The sequence below is a fragment of the Chiloscyllium plagiosum genome, chromosome 29, assembly GCF_004010195.1.
Source record: "Chiloscyllium plagiosum isolate BGI_BamShark_2017 chromosome 29, ASM401019v2, whole genome shotgun sequence".
Lineage (NCBI taxonomy): Eukaryota > Metazoa > Chordata > Chondrichthyes > Orectolobiformes > Hemiscylliidae > Chiloscyllium > Chiloscyllium plagiosum.
The window spans coordinates 37529477-37546882 of NC_057738.1; the positions used below are offsets into that span (position 1 = coordinate 37529477).

The window sequence follows — 17406 nt, forward strand, 5'->3', positions numbered from 1 at the left end:
ACTCTTTGCTACCTTCTCCCCAGCCCCACCCCTCCTCCCATTTAACTCTCCAGCCTGGAGGCTCCCTGCCTTCAGTCCTGATAAGGGGCTTTTGCCCGAAACGTCGATTTTCCTGCTCTTTGGATGCTACCTGACCGGCTGTGCTTTTCCAGCACCACTCTAATCTAGACTCTGATTTCCAGTGTCTGCAGTCCTCACTTCTGCCAACTAGGAAACATTTGAAGAAACAATCCACAATATTCAACAAAAATACATTCTGTTGAAAGTCAAGAATTAAGCAAGGATGATCCATCCATGGCTCAGTCTGGAAGTTATTTCCAAAACTTAATATGTCTGACAATTAGATGTGCTTTGGAAAGTACCAAAGGCCTATTAAAAAGATAATGAGAAAGGAAAAAGTAGAATATGCAAGTAAACTTGCCAGAGGTAAAATGAAATAGATAAGTTTATGCAAATGTTGGTTGCTGAGAAGGAGAGACAGGATAAGCTATCTTAAGGACTTTGGAGCAACATTGAACATGGCGAGTTTTGAGAAGATTTGTAGCTCAGGTTGAGGTTTTAGATGCAGCTGAAATTTGCTGAGCTGAAATTTCCCGATGTTTCGTTACCCTACTAGGTAACATCTTCAGTGGGCCTCAGGCAAAGCAATGCTGAAAATTCCTGCTTTCTATTTATATGTTTGGATTCTTTGGGTTGGGGATGTTATTTCCTGTGGTGAAGTCACTTCCTGTTCCTTTTCTCAGGGGGTGGTAGATGGGGTCGAACTTGATGTGTTTGTTGATAGAGTTCCGGTTGGAATGCCATGCTTTTAGGAATTCTCGTGCGTGTCTTTGTTTGGCTTGTCCGAGGATAGATGTATTGTGCCTGTCGAATTGGTGTCCTTTCTTATCTGTATGTATCTGGACAAACAGGCAGAAAACTAGCCACCAGGATACATGAATACCAACATGAATACTACAAAATGACATGACCCTCTCTCACTGGTATCCTTACATACAGATAAGGAAGGACCCCAGTTTGACTCAGCGAGCAAGCCTACATCTAGACATTGAACATTTCCAGTAGGAAGGAAGGACTGTAAGAGGAGCAGTAATCTGCCAGGGTTGTCGAAGGAAATAAGGCAGGCTATCAAAGTAAAAGAGAAGGCATACAAAGTGGCCAAAAATAGCAGGAATGTAGAAGATTGGGAAAACTTTAAAGGTCAACAGAAAGCTTCAAAAATGAGATATAAACAAAAGTAAGATAGAGTATGAGAAAAAAACCAATATAGAGATAGACAGCAAAAGTTTCTATAAATATGTAAGACGAAGAAGAGTGGCTAAAGTAAATGTTGGTCCTTTAGGTGATGAGAAGGGACAGTTGTGGAATATGATGAAATGGATGAGGCATCGAACAGGCACTTTGCATCAGTCTTCACAGTGGAGGATATTAATAACATGCCAGTAAGTGACAAAGAGATTAAGGTAGATGAGGACCCCCTGGAAACCATTATTATGGAAGAGCTAGTGTTGGGTAAGCTAATAGATCTAAGAATAGATAAGTCTCCTGGCCTGGATGGAATACATCCCAGGGTACTAAAAGAGATGGCAGGAGAAATAGCAGGTTCACTGGCAGTAATTTTCCTAAATTCCCTGAACCCTGGAGCAGTCCCAGCAGGTTGGAATATAGCAAATGTGACACCACTGTTGAAAAAGGGAAGTAGACAAAAGATGGGGAATTATACACCAGTGAGTTTAACCAGTGTGGAAGATGCCTGAGTCTGTTATCAAGGAAGAAATAGCAGGACATCTCAAAAGAAATTGTCCAATTGTACAGAAGCAGCATGAGTTCATGAAGGGCAGGTCGTGCTTCACAAATCATTTGGAATTCTATGACGACATTTCAAACAAGGTGGATAATGGGGACTCAGTGGATGCGGTGTACCTAGATTTCCAAAAGGCCTTGACAAGGTGCAGCACATGGGGCTACTGCATAATATAAGGATGCGTGGTGTTAGGGGTAGAATATTAGCGTGGATAGGTTGACTGACAGGAAGCAAAGAGTGGGGATAAATGAGTGCTATTCTGGCTGGCAATCAGTGACTAGTGGTGTGCCTAAGGGATTGCTGTTGGGACCACAATTATTTACAATTTGTATAGATAACTTGGAGTTTGGGATCACTTGGTGGAGCAGGCTCAAAGGGCCGGATTTCCTGATTCCATGATTCCCCAAGGCAGTGTAGGTGTGATATGTTCTAACTTCGGGGCGACCCTGTAAACTGCTTCTGGCTCTGCTACTTCCCCAGACAATGGAGATGTGAAATGCCTCATTATTGGGGGATGATTGTGAAAACAAATTTGATTGGCTGGGGGATGGCTGTGAAAGCATTTTTGAATGGAAGGGATTGAATGAGAGTTTAATTTGATAATAGCAGTAGAGTAGTAGAAAATGACTGGCCAGAAGAAGTGAGTCATCCACATTTCTGCATGAATGTCGTCCCCACCCACTTCCAAAGTGTTCTGCATCTGGAAAAAGATAGTACAGTTTTACCCTTTAACGTTACGTTAGCGTTAGACATTGAACATTTCCAGTAGGAAGGAAAGACTGGTAAGAGGAGCAGTAATCTGCCATGGGTGTCGAAGGGAGAGAGTACATACTGGCCTTTATTTTGCAAGGAGATTAGACTAATTGAACATGCAAGTCTTGTCATAGTTATAAGGGGCTTTGGTGAGACCCCAACTGAGTGTGCAGTTTTAGTTTCTGCATTTTAAGAAAAGGTATGTTTGCATTGAGTTAGTAAAGCTCAGGTTTGCTAAATTAATCCCTGGAGTGATAGGTTTGACTATGATGAGAATCTGATGAAATTAGATCTGCATTCTCTGGAGTTTAGAAGAACCGGAGGTTATCTCATTGAAATGTGTAAGATTCTAAAGATGCATTTTGGGTGGAGGCTGAGTGGTTGTTTCCATTGATTGGGCAATCTACAGCACAGGCACAGTCTCAGGATAAAGACTCTATCTTTTAGGACCAAGATTAAAAAAATTCTTTAGTCAAAGAGTGGTAAATCTTCTAAATTCTCTTTCCCAGAGTTTTTGGACAGTTACTGTTGCTCATCAAAAGATTCTGTTTCAGAACTGAATTAACTCTTGTTTCTTTCTCCACAGATACTGCCTGACCTGCTGAGTTCCTCCAGCATTATCTGTTTGTATTTCTGATTTCAGATAAATCATCTGCAGCATTTTGCTTTTATTTGAGGGTTTTGGGACATGGTGGCAAGGTGGAGTTGAACCCCCAGATCAGTTATGATCACATTGAATTCTGGAGCAGACTCAACTAGCTTTATAGTCTACTTCTGATCCCATCTCTTTATAGAAGCATTGTCCCTTTTGTTTCTGCAATATATTACATATATGTATATAATTTCTATAATATGATTTTCTGCAGTTGGGAACTGATGTTTTAAGTGACTTTCTCCAATCTCCATTCTTCAGGATGATCTACGAATTGACGGTCGTGGGTGTGAAGATTATAGACACACTGAGGTAGAAACAGATGTTGTGTCAAACACAAGTGGATCTGCTAGAGTGAAAATTGTAAGTACTAAGCAGCGCTGCCTTTATTCTAAATTGAAAAATTTATCACAACACTTGATTTGAACATCAACTGTGATTCTTTGATAGTGGTGGAAGAGACAGGATTGTCACCTGGATGTTTCAAACTCACACCAGTGTGTATGTTCATAAAAAGTAACACTTAGAACATTACAGTGCAATGCAGGCCCTACAGCCCTCGATGTTGCAAACCTACACTATTCCATTATCATCCATATGTTTATCCAATGACCAGTTAAATGCCCTTAAAGTTGGCAAGTCTACTACTGTTGCAGACAGGGCATTCCACACCCTTACTACTCTTTGAGTAAAGAACCTACTTCTGATATCTGTCCTATATCTATCATCCCTCAATTTAAAGCTATGTCTCCTTGTGCGAGCCATCCAAGGAAAAAGGCTCTCACTGTCCACCCTATTTAATCTTCTGATCATCTTCTATTTCAAATCTCTCAGTCTTTCCTCATAAGACCTTCCCTTTATATCTGGCAACATTCTGGTAAATCTCCTCTCCGTCCTTTCCAATGCTTCCATATTCTTCCTATAGTGCGGCGACCAGAACTGTACGTGGTAGTCCAAGTGCAGCCGTGTCAGAGTTTTATACTGCTGCAGCTTGACCTCATGGCTCCGAAATTCAATCCCTCTACCCATAAAAGCTAATACACCGTATGCATTCTTAACAACCCTATCAACCTGGGTGGCAGCTTTTGGGGATCTGTGCCCATGGACACACAGATCTCTCTGCTCATCTACACTACCAAGAATCTTACCATTAGCCTGGTACTCTATTCCTGTTGTTCCTTCCAAAGTGAATCACCTCACACTTTTCTGCATTAAACTCTCAGCCCAGCTCTGCAGCTTATCTATGTCCCTCTCTAACCTACAACATCCTTCCACACTTCCCACAACTCCACCAACTTTAGTGTCTTCCATAAATTTACTAATCCGTCCTTTTACACTGTCATCCAGATCATTTATAAAAATGACAAACAGCAGTGGCTCCATAACAGATCCTTAAAGTACTCCACTAGCAATTGGTCTCCAGGATGAGCATTTTCCAACAACCACCACCCTTTGTCGTCTTACAGTTTCTGATCCAAACCACTAAATCATGCTCAATCCCATGCCTTCATATTTTCTACAATAGCATATCATACCTTGTGAAATGCTTTACTGAAATTCATATACACTACATCAACCGCTTTATACTCATCTACCTGTTTGGTCACCTCAAAGAACTTTTGTGAGCTATGACCTTCCCTTCACAAAACTGTTTTGACTATCCCAAATCAACTTATTCCTTTCTGGATGTTTATAAATCCTGTCTTTTATAATCCTCATCTGAACTGTCATGTCTGCTTCCTAGTGGGTTCCCTTGACCTCATGGTCACTTGCCTCCTAACTGTGAAAGATGAAAATCTGACTCTTGGCTTGCTTCACACACTGTGCCAAAAGAAATCTGGGCCAGAGGAAACTTTCCAACAAATCTGTGAATTGGTGGTGAGTTGAAAATGTGGAGATAATCAGTTTGCCCACTGTTTATCCCAATATACTTTCAAATTAAAACAGTTGGCATTTCTAGAAGATTGGCAGGCTAAGATTAACAACAGCTCTGTTTGACAGGCCAAATTGTGTGCATTGAAGAGACAGTAGATACTGACAGATATATAGAGTTTGTCACAGATCTGCCATAATTTCATTGAATAAAGAAGCAGGTTTGAGGGCTGAATGGCCTACTTCTGTTCCTGTGAGAATCATGAATGCTAGTTCCTTTCCCAAGATAAAAAGCTAATAGAGATATCATCATCCACTTCTTATTCAAGCAGGACTTTGCTGAAATACACTTGGACGATCAATAAGTTATTTTTTTAGACGATTACTGTTGTGGAAATTAGATTCTGGTGGCAGAGTGGTCTAGGCACATTTTTCATCTAGCGAATTGTCTCCAATTGCTTGTATCATCAGAGGAAGCAATGTTTTCTCATTAATAGTACATAATACACAGTGGAACACTGCCTGCTGGGAACCATTGAAGGAGGCACCTCATTTCTCTATTTGGCATCTCAGGTAGCTTTTCAAAAGATAATTAGCCAGACATCCCATTGAAATCTTTCCCTGTTGTATGAAAGTTATCGTATTGGACCGCTGAAACAGAGATGACTCAGTTTGGCCTTCAAAGTGGTGTGGCGAGCAATGATGCAGATTCCCTCCATTACAGGAATCATATAACACCACATCTTACCTCTTGCAGTTTTCAGAGAATATGTTAAAAGAATCAAGATATTGGCACAATGTAATTTCACTTATTTGAAGAGTTGGTGCAAGTAGGGAGTCAAATGACGACCTCCTACTCTGCAACCATTGGGTGATTCTATGTTGAAGGAGCCAGAAGGATGATGTGACACAAATTCTTCTGTGTTGCAGACCAATTTGCCATATGGTACTGTTGTCCTGTTTTCCCCCCTCAGTTGATGCAAAACGCGCAGAGCCACAGTATAGTTTTACCTCCTTCATCTTTATTCCAGGCCCTGGAGGGAGAGAGAATGTTCACCCATGTGCACAGAGACATGAGTTCTCAGTCTTCACTCAAACAGCAGTTTCTTAATGAATTATAGAGTCATTTTACAGGGAGAAACATCCAGATAAGGCAAAGTACATATTGATTGGGTTACCGTTCTAATCAGCGAGTGTCAATAGTAAAGATTAAGCCATCTGCTGTTACACAATGAATGTTCTTAACCTTAACTGGCTTCACATAATGAATACTTTTCACCTTATTAAACTGACCTTACACACTGAATGCTTCCAATAATGTTAAATGGCTCTACATAATGAATACTTTTCCACCTTGTTAACCCATTACCCTTTCCTCCAGCACCCCATTGTTAACTGCAAGTTCTTATTTGATCTGAGTCCTGCTTAGCTGAACCTTTTGCTTCACAAAACTCAAAATGTAACTCTTTCCCTACCTGCTCATACCCTATACATATTCTCAGTGCTATTGTTCCTTGTATGAGTGCAGTAACCTGCACTCTTGTCTTTAACTGGAAGCTGAAGGAAATCATAGTAAAATATAACTAAAGTGACCAGTGTTTTCTGGGCAGTCACAATGCCACCCTGAATGTAGCCAATTAAAATGGTTCCTTTATTCAGGCACAACAGTGAAGCTAGATCTAACCTGGTGCTACTTAGAGTAACTTACCTGCATTCAATTGCATTCAAGCTTCAAACAACAGCTCAATCTGTAGTAAGTATGTCTTGCAAGTCCTCATCTTGCTATGAACAAAATTCGAATTTGTCTGTGTTGTATGCTGTAGATTTATGATTTTCAACGTAAGTATTACTTTTTGAGAGCAAGAATGAAGGAAGTATTGAGGCTTGTTGGTTGCCATCAGATGCAAAAGAAAAAAGCACCACAATTTCCAAGGTCCATATTCTTCAGAGGAAGAGACTGGGCTGATTCAAAGGCATTTATCCAATTTCAGAAATCTGCTGTTATGCTTTCAATGTTAGAATTAAAGTATTTATTGTGTCTAATGCTGTTTAGATATTGCAAGCATCATTTATGTTCTGAGTAATTTTGTTTCACAAGTGGGTGGCACAGTGGTAGCACTGCCTCACAGTGCCAGAGACCCGGGTTCAATTCCCGCCTCAGACGACTGACTGTGTGGAGTTTGCACGTTCTCCCCGTGTCTGCGTGGGTTTCCTCCGGGTGCTCCAGTTTCCTCCCACCATCCAAAGATGTGCAGGGTCAGGTGAATTGGCCATACTAAATTGCCCGTAGTGTTAGGTAAGGGGTAAATGTAGGGGTATGGGTTGCGGGTCGGTGTGGACTTGTTGGGCCGAAGGGCCTGTTTCCACACTGTAATCTAATCTAAATCTAAAAGATATTGACAAAACTTGAAGTTTGGAAATCTGCAAGGGACCAAGTTTAAAAGCCTGTCAACACAATGAATATGCTTCTGTATCTATTGTTTATCCAACATCACACGCAGGCGCTTGATATAATTGTTCCTTTAAGAAAACGCAGCCAAGATGTTCCCTCTGCATCATGAAACATGTGATGTTGGAATGGGTCCAGTTCTGCCAGGCTGTTGCTGAAGGTGCCAACCATAGTCTGTTACCAACATCCACCTCGCATTCTGAGTTTACTTGGTCAGCAATGCTCTGAGCTTTGATGCAATTCATTGCTTTAGAGAGTAGCTTTTTTAAGCTGGGCCAGGGTGAAACATTAAAATGATGCTTCACTTGAACAGACCATTCAGCCGATTGTGTTTGTGCTGGGAATGCCATTCTGAGCTTGCTCAGATTCTAGTTTTGTACTGGTTTATTCATTAGTCACTGCATTTCAAAGTGTAGTTCACTGGACATTTTACAGACACTGTAATAGGAAAGATTTGTTTAGAAATGTGAATGTTTTTGGAAAATAGATAGCACAAGTTATCTGTCAAGGCTGGCACCTTTCTTGCCTTTCCAGAATGTCTGTGTGAAGGTAGATCAGGTAAGTAGCTGCAATAATGCCCAAACTGTTAGGCAGAGCTCATCAAGTAGAATCCCATCGCAATCAAGTTGGTTTGGAGTAGTAGGAAATGATTGCTAACTTTAAGAGGCGTGTTAGTGTGAAGTCTCGGAGTGTCTGGCTTTCAGTTTTCTTGAAACCAACCTTTGACATTCTGAATCAGAGTTGCAAGCTAAGCTACCATTTGGCAAGAATGGCATTTTGATATCAGTGGATTGAGGCGAAATTGGGGTCAAAGAATGCTGTAGTGATGGAAATAAGCCATTTTTAAAGATGGCTTCAAGTTTTATTTCAGAATGAAAGAGAACACTGCTTTTAACCATTTCACGATTGGGAAGGCTGCCAACCTCTAGGACTAGCGCTGGAGGGTTTATTTTTGGAAAGAGCTATCTAACATGCTTTCCATCTTGCCGTTGTAAATCAGGGAAAGGTTTGTACCATCTATAACCCAATGTAACTAAAATGTATTATAGCATGCATGGTAGTCACTCATGGAGATGTCAGTGCCAGCGATGCACTTAAGACAATTAAAGGTATCAGGTACGATGTTCCTTCAGTCCACCACCAGTATTGATGCTGGCACATACAATAGCAAGGTTAACTGGAGTGGGTTGAATTGAGCAATATGCATGTTAGTCACATTGATTTAATTGTTAAAAGACTGAGGGAAATGCTTCGTGTTACTGTACTGTTCAAAGTTCATTTGTTAGAGAAGTAAAAAATGTATTTTGGTATTTACTTTTTCACAGGGTCACACAGATATTCTTGTAGGTGTTAAAGCTGAAATGGGCACACCTAAACTGGAGAGACTATACGAAGGCTTTTTGGAATTCTTTGTGGACTGGTAAGATGCTTGTCAAATGACAGACCTCAAGGCAAGCTCCACATTAATCCACTTAATTAATAAGGATCTGTCTGAAAAGATGTGAAGATCATGACAGGCATAAAAAAATTCCTGGTCTCTGTACCTCTGGACATGACAATTTGAATACAGGCCTGATAGGCCTCCCATCTCTCACCATCTGTGAACTTGTGGCTAAAGTAAAACCTGCTCGTTCCCAAGTCTCATCAAGTCCCCTTTCCCATCATCTCTCTGCATATTGAGCCTATTGGCTCTTGGCTAAACAATAGTTTACTTTTAAAATTCTCATCCTGTTTTCTAATTCATCCATTGCCTTATACATTCATATGATATAGGAGCAGAATTAGGCCATTCAGCCCATTGAATCTGCTCCGCCATTCAATCACCCCCATTTTCCTGCCTTCACTCTATATTTGTTCAACCCATTACAAATTAAAATTGCCTAACTCCTCCTTAAATTTACTCACTATCCCAGCATCCACCACATTTTGGGATAGTGAATTCCACCGATTCACAACCCTCTGGGAGAAGTAGTTTCTCCTCAACTCCTATATTTTAAATTTGCTACCCCTTACCCTAATGGCCTTGCCCCATCCTATCTCTGTAATGTCCTCAATTCCACATTCTGAGATAACTGTACACCTAACATTAGGCCTCTGAAGTGTCAACAGTTTTGATTGCCCTGCTGTTGATGTTCATGCCTTAATTTGGGACCTGGGTCCCAAGCCCAATTCTTACCTAAACCTAAATTCTTACCTTACCTATCTTTTAAAATGTCTTTTAAAAACATACTTTTTAGGATATAGGCCAGTCATAATTGGATCATGATTGTCACTAAACTATGTGGTTTGCAAGGCCATTTCAAAGGACAGCCAAGAGTCAATCACCTTACTGTGGGCCTGGAATCACATGTATTCATCAGGTAAGCCTAACATATATCCTTTCCTAAAGGATATTAGCAAGCCAAGTGGGTCTCTAGAACTATTGATTACTGTCATGATCGGAGCCAGGGTTATTAACTGAATTTGAATCTCGCCAGTTCCTGTGGTGGGATTTGAACCTATGTCCCCAGACCAATCATCTGAGCATATGGTTTACTAGTCCAGTTACATTACCACCATACCACCATTACCTTTTCTACCTCTACAGCCAATCTTTTGGCCCTTGTATGTGCAACAGTCTCAAATATTCCTACAGAGGACCTTTTTATATAGCTCTAAGTTGTTAGCAAGCGATTAATGGGCTTAACAACCACCTGATGAAAGAACAACGTTCTGCAAGCTAGTGATTCCAAATAAACCTGTTGGACTATATGTGGTGTTGTGTGATTTTTAACTTTGCACAATCCAGTTCAACACCGGCACCTCCAAATCATTACATTACATAGTGCACTGAACATGCATGTATGCGAATTGTACTTCTATGAATAATCCACTGGATGGTGATAGTGGAGTGCTTTCTAATGTTGATTGATTTAATTTAATATGTGAGACTGAAATGAGGGCTGGGATCAGCTGGAATTTTTCTCTACCTATTTGAAGTCAAAGAGTTGACTGATAAATCAAAATGAAGTTTTTCATCATATCTGAACACAATATTATTGAGTTATTTTAAATATGATTTTCTTCACTAGCTCTGCCAATGCAACCCCTGAGTTTGAAGGGCGAGGAGGAGAAGATCTGGGCACAGAAATCGCCAACACCCTGTACAGAGTGTTTGATAACACCAGTACCTTGGATTTGAAGACACTCTGCATTACTCCCAGAGAACACTGCTGGATCCTGTATGTAGATGTACTGGTAGGTTTTCTTCAGAAAGCAGAAAGTTGGAGTCATAAATTTAGAAAAATTAAAACAGATTTGTTTATGTAATGTCAGATTTGGGATTTAAAGACAGTAGTTTAATGCAGGAAAGGAACACTATTATTCAGCTTGCCAGGAGTTGAAGAGTTTGATATTGACCTTGGCTTTTTTTTTAAATTAGAACTGGTTTATTTTAATGGGGTGACATCTGTCATGCAAAGTGAGACAGCACTGAAATTAGACTGTCCGATTGCTGCACACTCTGGGAAAGTATGGCACAGCTGTTGAATGATAGCTGGCATGATGCAAGATCTCGACTTGGGCACATTTGATCAAAGTCCTGCCTCAAAGCAGCCACACAGCCAATGCACCAAATTGCCTGACTTGGTCAAACACAATGGGTTCAGCAAGAAAGCTGAAGAAGAACGGGAATGATTTGCTGCCAGCCCTGACTCCTTGGGTCAATTTGTGTGTTCTCATGGTGACTGATGCTACCAAAAAAAATTAGCAATTTCAGCTAAATGTTTCTATCCCAGGGGAAAAAAACACTTTCTCCCAAAGAACCATGGACACCCGGTTAGTGAATTGATTCTGCATATAACGTACGTACCACTATTGTAACCATCAAGTTGTCATGTCCAACCAATAGCATTCATTTTCTGTAGGAATATGGAATAAAAGGATAAAAAGTTGTTAACAAATGTCAACATCTTTAAAACATGTGGGTTATTTCCATGGCCAAAGCCTGACCATTAACATACTGAGAGTTACTATTGATCAAAAACTAAAACTGTCCTGTAAATTCTATGGCCACAAGAGTAGGTCAGAGGCTAGGATTGCTGCCTCATGTAGCTCACCTCCTGACCCCAAAACCATTTTCCATTGGCAAGTCACGTGAGGAGTGTGATGGTATACTGTCTCCATGAGTGCCTCCAGCAATACTCAAGAAGCTTAACCCCATCCAAAACAAAGCAGTCTGTTTAATCTGCAATTCATCTCCTTCCTTATCAACTCACTTCCTCCACCATGACACCCAGCAGCAATAGAGTGTGCCTTCTACAACTTGTCAAGGCTGTTTAGATAGCACCCTGCAAAACTGTGACCATACCATCTAGAAGAATAAAGGCATCAGATGCATGGGAACACCACCTGAAAGTTTCCCTCTCGGCCTTATGCCATCCAGACTTGGAACTATATCACTATTCTCTCAACATTACTGGAACTCCCTCCCTAACAGCATTGTGGGTATATCCACATCCAAAAATCTGCAGCAATTCAGGAATCTGGTCTACCAGCACCTTTCAAGACAATTAGGAATTGGCAAGAAATACTGGCCTAGCCAGCGATACTTATTTCCCACTCAATAATGTAAAAAGAGGAGAATGGTAAGAATTAGATGCTTATCTCGGGATGAGATGTTCAGAATCCATACACACCATCATTGGGCTGAACTTAATGACAGTGATTCATGTATAGTAGTACATATGTGAATTAGAAACATTTTTTGGGCATGCAAAATTGTGTCAAATTTCCAAGTTTTTATATATTAAAATGTACTACGAGACAAATTTTTTTTCCTGTAGAGTACAGAATTTGGAGAGCAATCGTTTTAGTCTGAAAATTTTGGTCTTTGCTCTTGCATCTTTTTGTTTGATCATTTTAACTTTTTCTTCAATAAATGTATATGAAAGTATAGTCTTTATTTCTGCAATGGGTTATGGATTAATGACAAGTAAATGATGTTTTGTGCATGATCAAAACATTCATATGGTTAGTGTGGCTAGCTATTATAGCTACAAAGCTTGGGCATTCTAGTGTGCATTCACATTTGCCCAATTCAATTCATTGACAGCTATGGTTGTGTTGTGTGCACTTTTCCTAATCTCTGTTCTGTCCTGCTTTAGGTTAATTTGTGCAATGCAGTAACTTTTTGCATGTTTTCACGTGTTTCCCCAACAAAGGACAATATGCTCAATAAGACTTGTTCTCTCCCCTCTGCCCCTTCTTTACAATCTGACTGTGTTTTACACAACCTTCCCAAGATTACATTTTGAAAAGGCTAGGCCATAATATACAACTTTTGTTAACTTTAAGTTGTCTGTTTTTCAGTTGTTGGAGTGTGGTGGAAACCTTTTTGATGCAATCTCTCTAGCAGTCAAAGCAGCACTTCATAATACTAGGTAAGAATTGGATTCATGTGTTTTGTGTCCTGGGCAACATTCCCTTTTAAGCTACTAGGCCACACAGCTGCTCATAGGCCTGTGCAGCAGCAGAAAAAAATTGGAGAAAAGATCTATCTCAGGGGCACTGCCAAAAGTAATTTAGATCACCAGTTGTTATTATTAAACATAGTACCACTTGCACTGAATGAACTGTGTAAATTTTGTTGTATTTTTGGAATGTATGCTATGCCCCTTTTAATAACATGTAGGATATAATCATGCATATGGTATCTTCAGCCTTTTGGGGACAAAAAGCACTGGGGGGTTTTGCTTTAGGAAAGATGTGAATGGTGCGTTGGAGAGAGTGAAGAAGAGATTTGTAAGAATCTTATAAAGTTAGACTGGGGATGTTGGGACTTGTTTCATTGGAAAGAAAAGTCATGAGTGGGTTGGACAGAGTAGACAGGGAGAAACTGTTCCCTTACATAAAAGCATCAACAACGAGAGGGCGCAGGTATAATTTACAAAAAATGAAATGTAATGTAGGAAGAAAACATTTTCATACAAAGGATATGGGCTAAATGCTGGCAAATGGGACTAGATTACTTTAGGATGTCTGGTTCATCATAGACGAGTTGGACTGAAGGGAGTGTTTCTATGCTGTACATCTCTATGATCCTCCAACAAGCAGTTAGGGTCTGGATCACGCTATCTGGTCGTGTGGTTGAGCTAGGTTCAATTGGGGCATTCAGGATGATTATTTGTATAGGATCAATATTCAGCGTCATGGGTTTAAGGCAGACAAATAGCACTGAGTCGTTACACTCATTCAAAGAGTTGCTGCAGACACTGGGCTGAATGACCATTTGGTGCATCATACTTCTGTGATACTGCATGAGCACCAGAATCATTAACTATATAAGAACATTCATCAAGGGCAGCATACCAATCCTTAATCCCATGTCCAGGTTGTCGCTCTGTTTATACCTGCAAGATAATGGTGTCACATAAGCAGTTGGGATTATATTAGCATTTACACTATCAATCCTGACCACTGACCGAATTGATTAATCTTTTTATACCAAATCGTAAAAACTCGATTCATAAGCCAAGGGTTGGTTGTTTACTCTCTCTCCGATTTACCTTCTCAAGATGACCCACTGTACTTGCCTTCCTTGTGTGTTTAGCACATTTTCTCTGATATAGCTGTTTATGAACTGGCAACACTTAAAATAGCAGCCGTCAAACTTTAAAGTGTCAGTTGCTACTTATTTGTACTTTTTGGATTGCAAAAACAGTTCAGGTGTGCCTCAGAAATGCAGCATCAACTTACTGACTATAAACTTACAAGACTTAACATCACTATGAACCAGTGGCATTCATTTAGGATCAGATTTCAAGATTGTTAATGAATTAACAGTGTTAAATATCCAGTCTGTTGGATGGCTTGAAATTAAATACTTGTAGTTAGAAATGTCTCCAGAACTTCATCGATATTGTGCTTAAGAGCTGCTGTGGATGAATTTGTAGCTTTGTCTTTCTCTGAAAGCTTTGAGATAATTTGCTGAAATGCTAGAGTAATGAACATCCATATGGAAACCCAATAACCATTCCCCCTGGATTCCGGGCTCCTGGTTACATGTTGGTAGTGCTTCCTGAGCCAGTTGATTTAAATCTCACTTTCTTTGATCTCAGACAAACATGTGTCTGTCTTATATTTGTGTGTGCTCTAACGTATCTCAATTTTCTATTGTTTATCATTTTACAAAATAACTCCTGTAGGTACTCGTGCAGAGAAGTTGGCTGAAAGACCACTTCTTTACAAAAAGGAGATAAAGTACAACGTAACCATTTTCACTTTATTTTCTCCATCTTTTCAAGAATTCCAAAAGTCCGAGTGCTCGAAGATGATGAGGGTGCCAAGGAAATTGAGCTCTCTGATGATCCATATGACTGCATTCGACTCAATGTGGAAAATGTACCTTGCATAGTCACTTTAAGCAAAGTAAGATAAACCTACTTTTATGTACAAATATCTTGCACAAAGCCTTTTAAGTAAATGACCTCTTACTGATTACATATAAAATTGGTATTGAAATACAGCTATTATCTTCATGTTTAAGTTATGTAATTAAAATTGTATTACCACCAACTTCTAAAGAAGCATTTGATTAAAAATTGACTTTTCAAAAGATTACTCATTCAATGGATAGCAGTTTTGTTTAAAACCTAGGTGCTCTGTGGAAGGTATTGTGCAGGGACTGATTTCCACTAATTCCTGTAGCTTTTTTCAAAAAAAAATTCTCCCTTTAAAAGGTAACTGGTGAGGATAATTAATGAGGATTTGTTTGAAAGATTTTGAGAATGGAAGTGAATGGTCTTCTGGCTATTTAAAAGCCTTTGAATGGTCAGGTAATGCAGGACAACATAAAGGTGAGCAGGTAAGTGCCACAAGAAGGAATCAATTGAGGTGTTCAAGAGGGTATTGGATGATTATTTGGATAGAAACGGTGTGCACAGATATGGGGCAAAAGCTGGAAATTCGGATGAGGGAAAAGAATCATGCAGGCATGCTGGGCTGAATGGCCTCTTACTGCACCATAACAATTGTATGAAAATTGAATGAGCAGATGTGCTTGTTCCATCTTTCAGTGAGATTAATATAAGCTGCAATGTTGAGTTGATCTGTCACTTTGTTATTAACCCCTTTAAATACCCCTTTTCGTTTTTATCAGGCGTCTGCCAAAACCAATCCAATTAGAAGTTGATTAGAGGCCATTGTATAATGTATCTGTTAGTAAAATGTGACCTCTATGAACAGAGGTGATAAAAGTGTGCCTGCCCATTAGTATCAGGAAATATTAGGAACATTTTCAAGCCTGTGTCTGAAATGCCACACACATGAAAAGCCACTCGATGTCTTTAGCACTCAGAACCCAACTTTACACTTTACTAACACTGCTTCACTTAGCAACACTTGTTGACCAAAGAAATTTCCATGCCAGCATTTAATTTTCAGTGCTGAAGACATTTAGGAAGATTAAGTTCTAAAATTCCTTTACCCAGAAAAGGCTGCATCGAAATGGTCTTGCCCTAATCAGAAGTATGTTTCCTTGTATTTTTTTCAAAATATTTTGTGTTAAGAGATTGCCATGTTTTCTGCTGCCATAGTTTGATACACAGCATAATATTTACAGAACAAATCATCTATATTGATTCAGTGTTGTGCATTAAAGTGAGAGATACTACTCAGTATGACAGCAGAGAAGAGGCCCAGGCTTCTTGAAGCATTCAGCTGTCAGCACTGAGGTACGCGAGAGCCATTGCTGCATCGGAACTGTCAGCCCCAAATTTCAGTCGGTGTTCCCACTGGAGGTCATTATCCACAGTACTTACCAAATTGCATTAGGTCATCAAAGATAGCAACAGGGATAGACCACGTAGCCTGCTTCGCTATTCAATAAGATCATGGCTTCCAAACCCTGACTACCTTACTACCCAAACCTATTCATTAACTGAGCAACAGGAACCCTCTGAGCTATAGAATTCCCAAGATGCACAATCCTGTGAGTGAAGACCTTTCTCCTCATCTTTGTCCACAACAGCCACCACTTATCCTGAGGTTGTGACCCTTTTAGACTCTCCAGCTGGCGGAGGCAGCCACTCCATATTGCGTTAAACATATCGCTGATGTTGCTTGCTTTCCATAGATCGGTCACAGGCACGTAGTTGACGCCACTTCGCAGGAGGAAGCGTGCTGCATGGCCAGCCTGTTGGTTTCAGTCACCAGCAAAGGGACCAGCACTTGCTTCAGGAAAGTTGGAGGAGGCAGTTTGGATCCAGAAAGTATCTTTGAAATGTTAGAGGTATGAATCAAGACGTTAATTAAATGCTTGGGTTTGGGGTCAGTTGCCTTTACTTTCATCCTTTTGTTTGTTGTTTTGGGCTTTGACATTGCCATCAAAATCCTGCTGTGCAGTTTGATTGTTGTCAGCTAATTAAGCTTTGTTTGAGCATAAAGGCGAACAAAATCCTATTGGCTTCATATCACCATTTGTCATTTCCTAAATGAAAGGATGATTGGTTGACCATCAGGACAGCTCAATTATTTGCTACGTGGTGTGCAAGTATATTACAGGTAGAAATGTCTGCACATACCTCCTCCCTCTCCCTTCTCTGTGAAAGTAGTTCACTCACATTTGATGGTTCTTTTCGACCCAGTGTGGATCATGTAACACCAGCTCAATGATGGTCTTCACACTTGAACGGGCTCACCATCAAGCCAGCAGACAAAGGGGGCGCAGTGGTAGTCTGGCGCACTGACCTCTACATCGCTGAAGCCAAACGCCAACTCGAGGACACCTCTTCCTACCGCCTCCTTGACCATGACCCCACCCCCCATCACCAAACCATCATCTCCCAGACCATACACAACCTCATCACCTCAGGAGATCTCCCACCCACAGCTACCAAC

The 17406-nt window shown here is 40.3% G+C and overlaps 1 protein-coding gene across 1 annotated transcript in view; it reads left to right on the forward strand.

Annotated features, from left to right (window-relative positions):
• The window catches only part of exosc7 (exosome component 7), a 26582-nt gene that overhangs the window by 6045 nt on the left and 3131 nt on the right, over nt 1–17406 (forward strand). Inside the window, exons 2-7 of the mRNA XM_043719575.1 lie at nt 3471–3572; nt 8856–8950; nt 10602–10767; nt 12880–12950; nt 14814–14937; nt 16643–16798. Coding sequence (XP_043575510.1) covers nt 3471–3572; nt 8856–8950; nt 10602–10767; nt 12880–12950; nt 14814–14937; nt 16643–16798 — 714 coding nt within the window. The remainder of the gene's footprint in view (nt 1–3470; nt 3573–8855; nt 8951–10601; nt 10768–12879; nt 12951–14813; nt 14938–16642; nt 16799–17406) is intronic.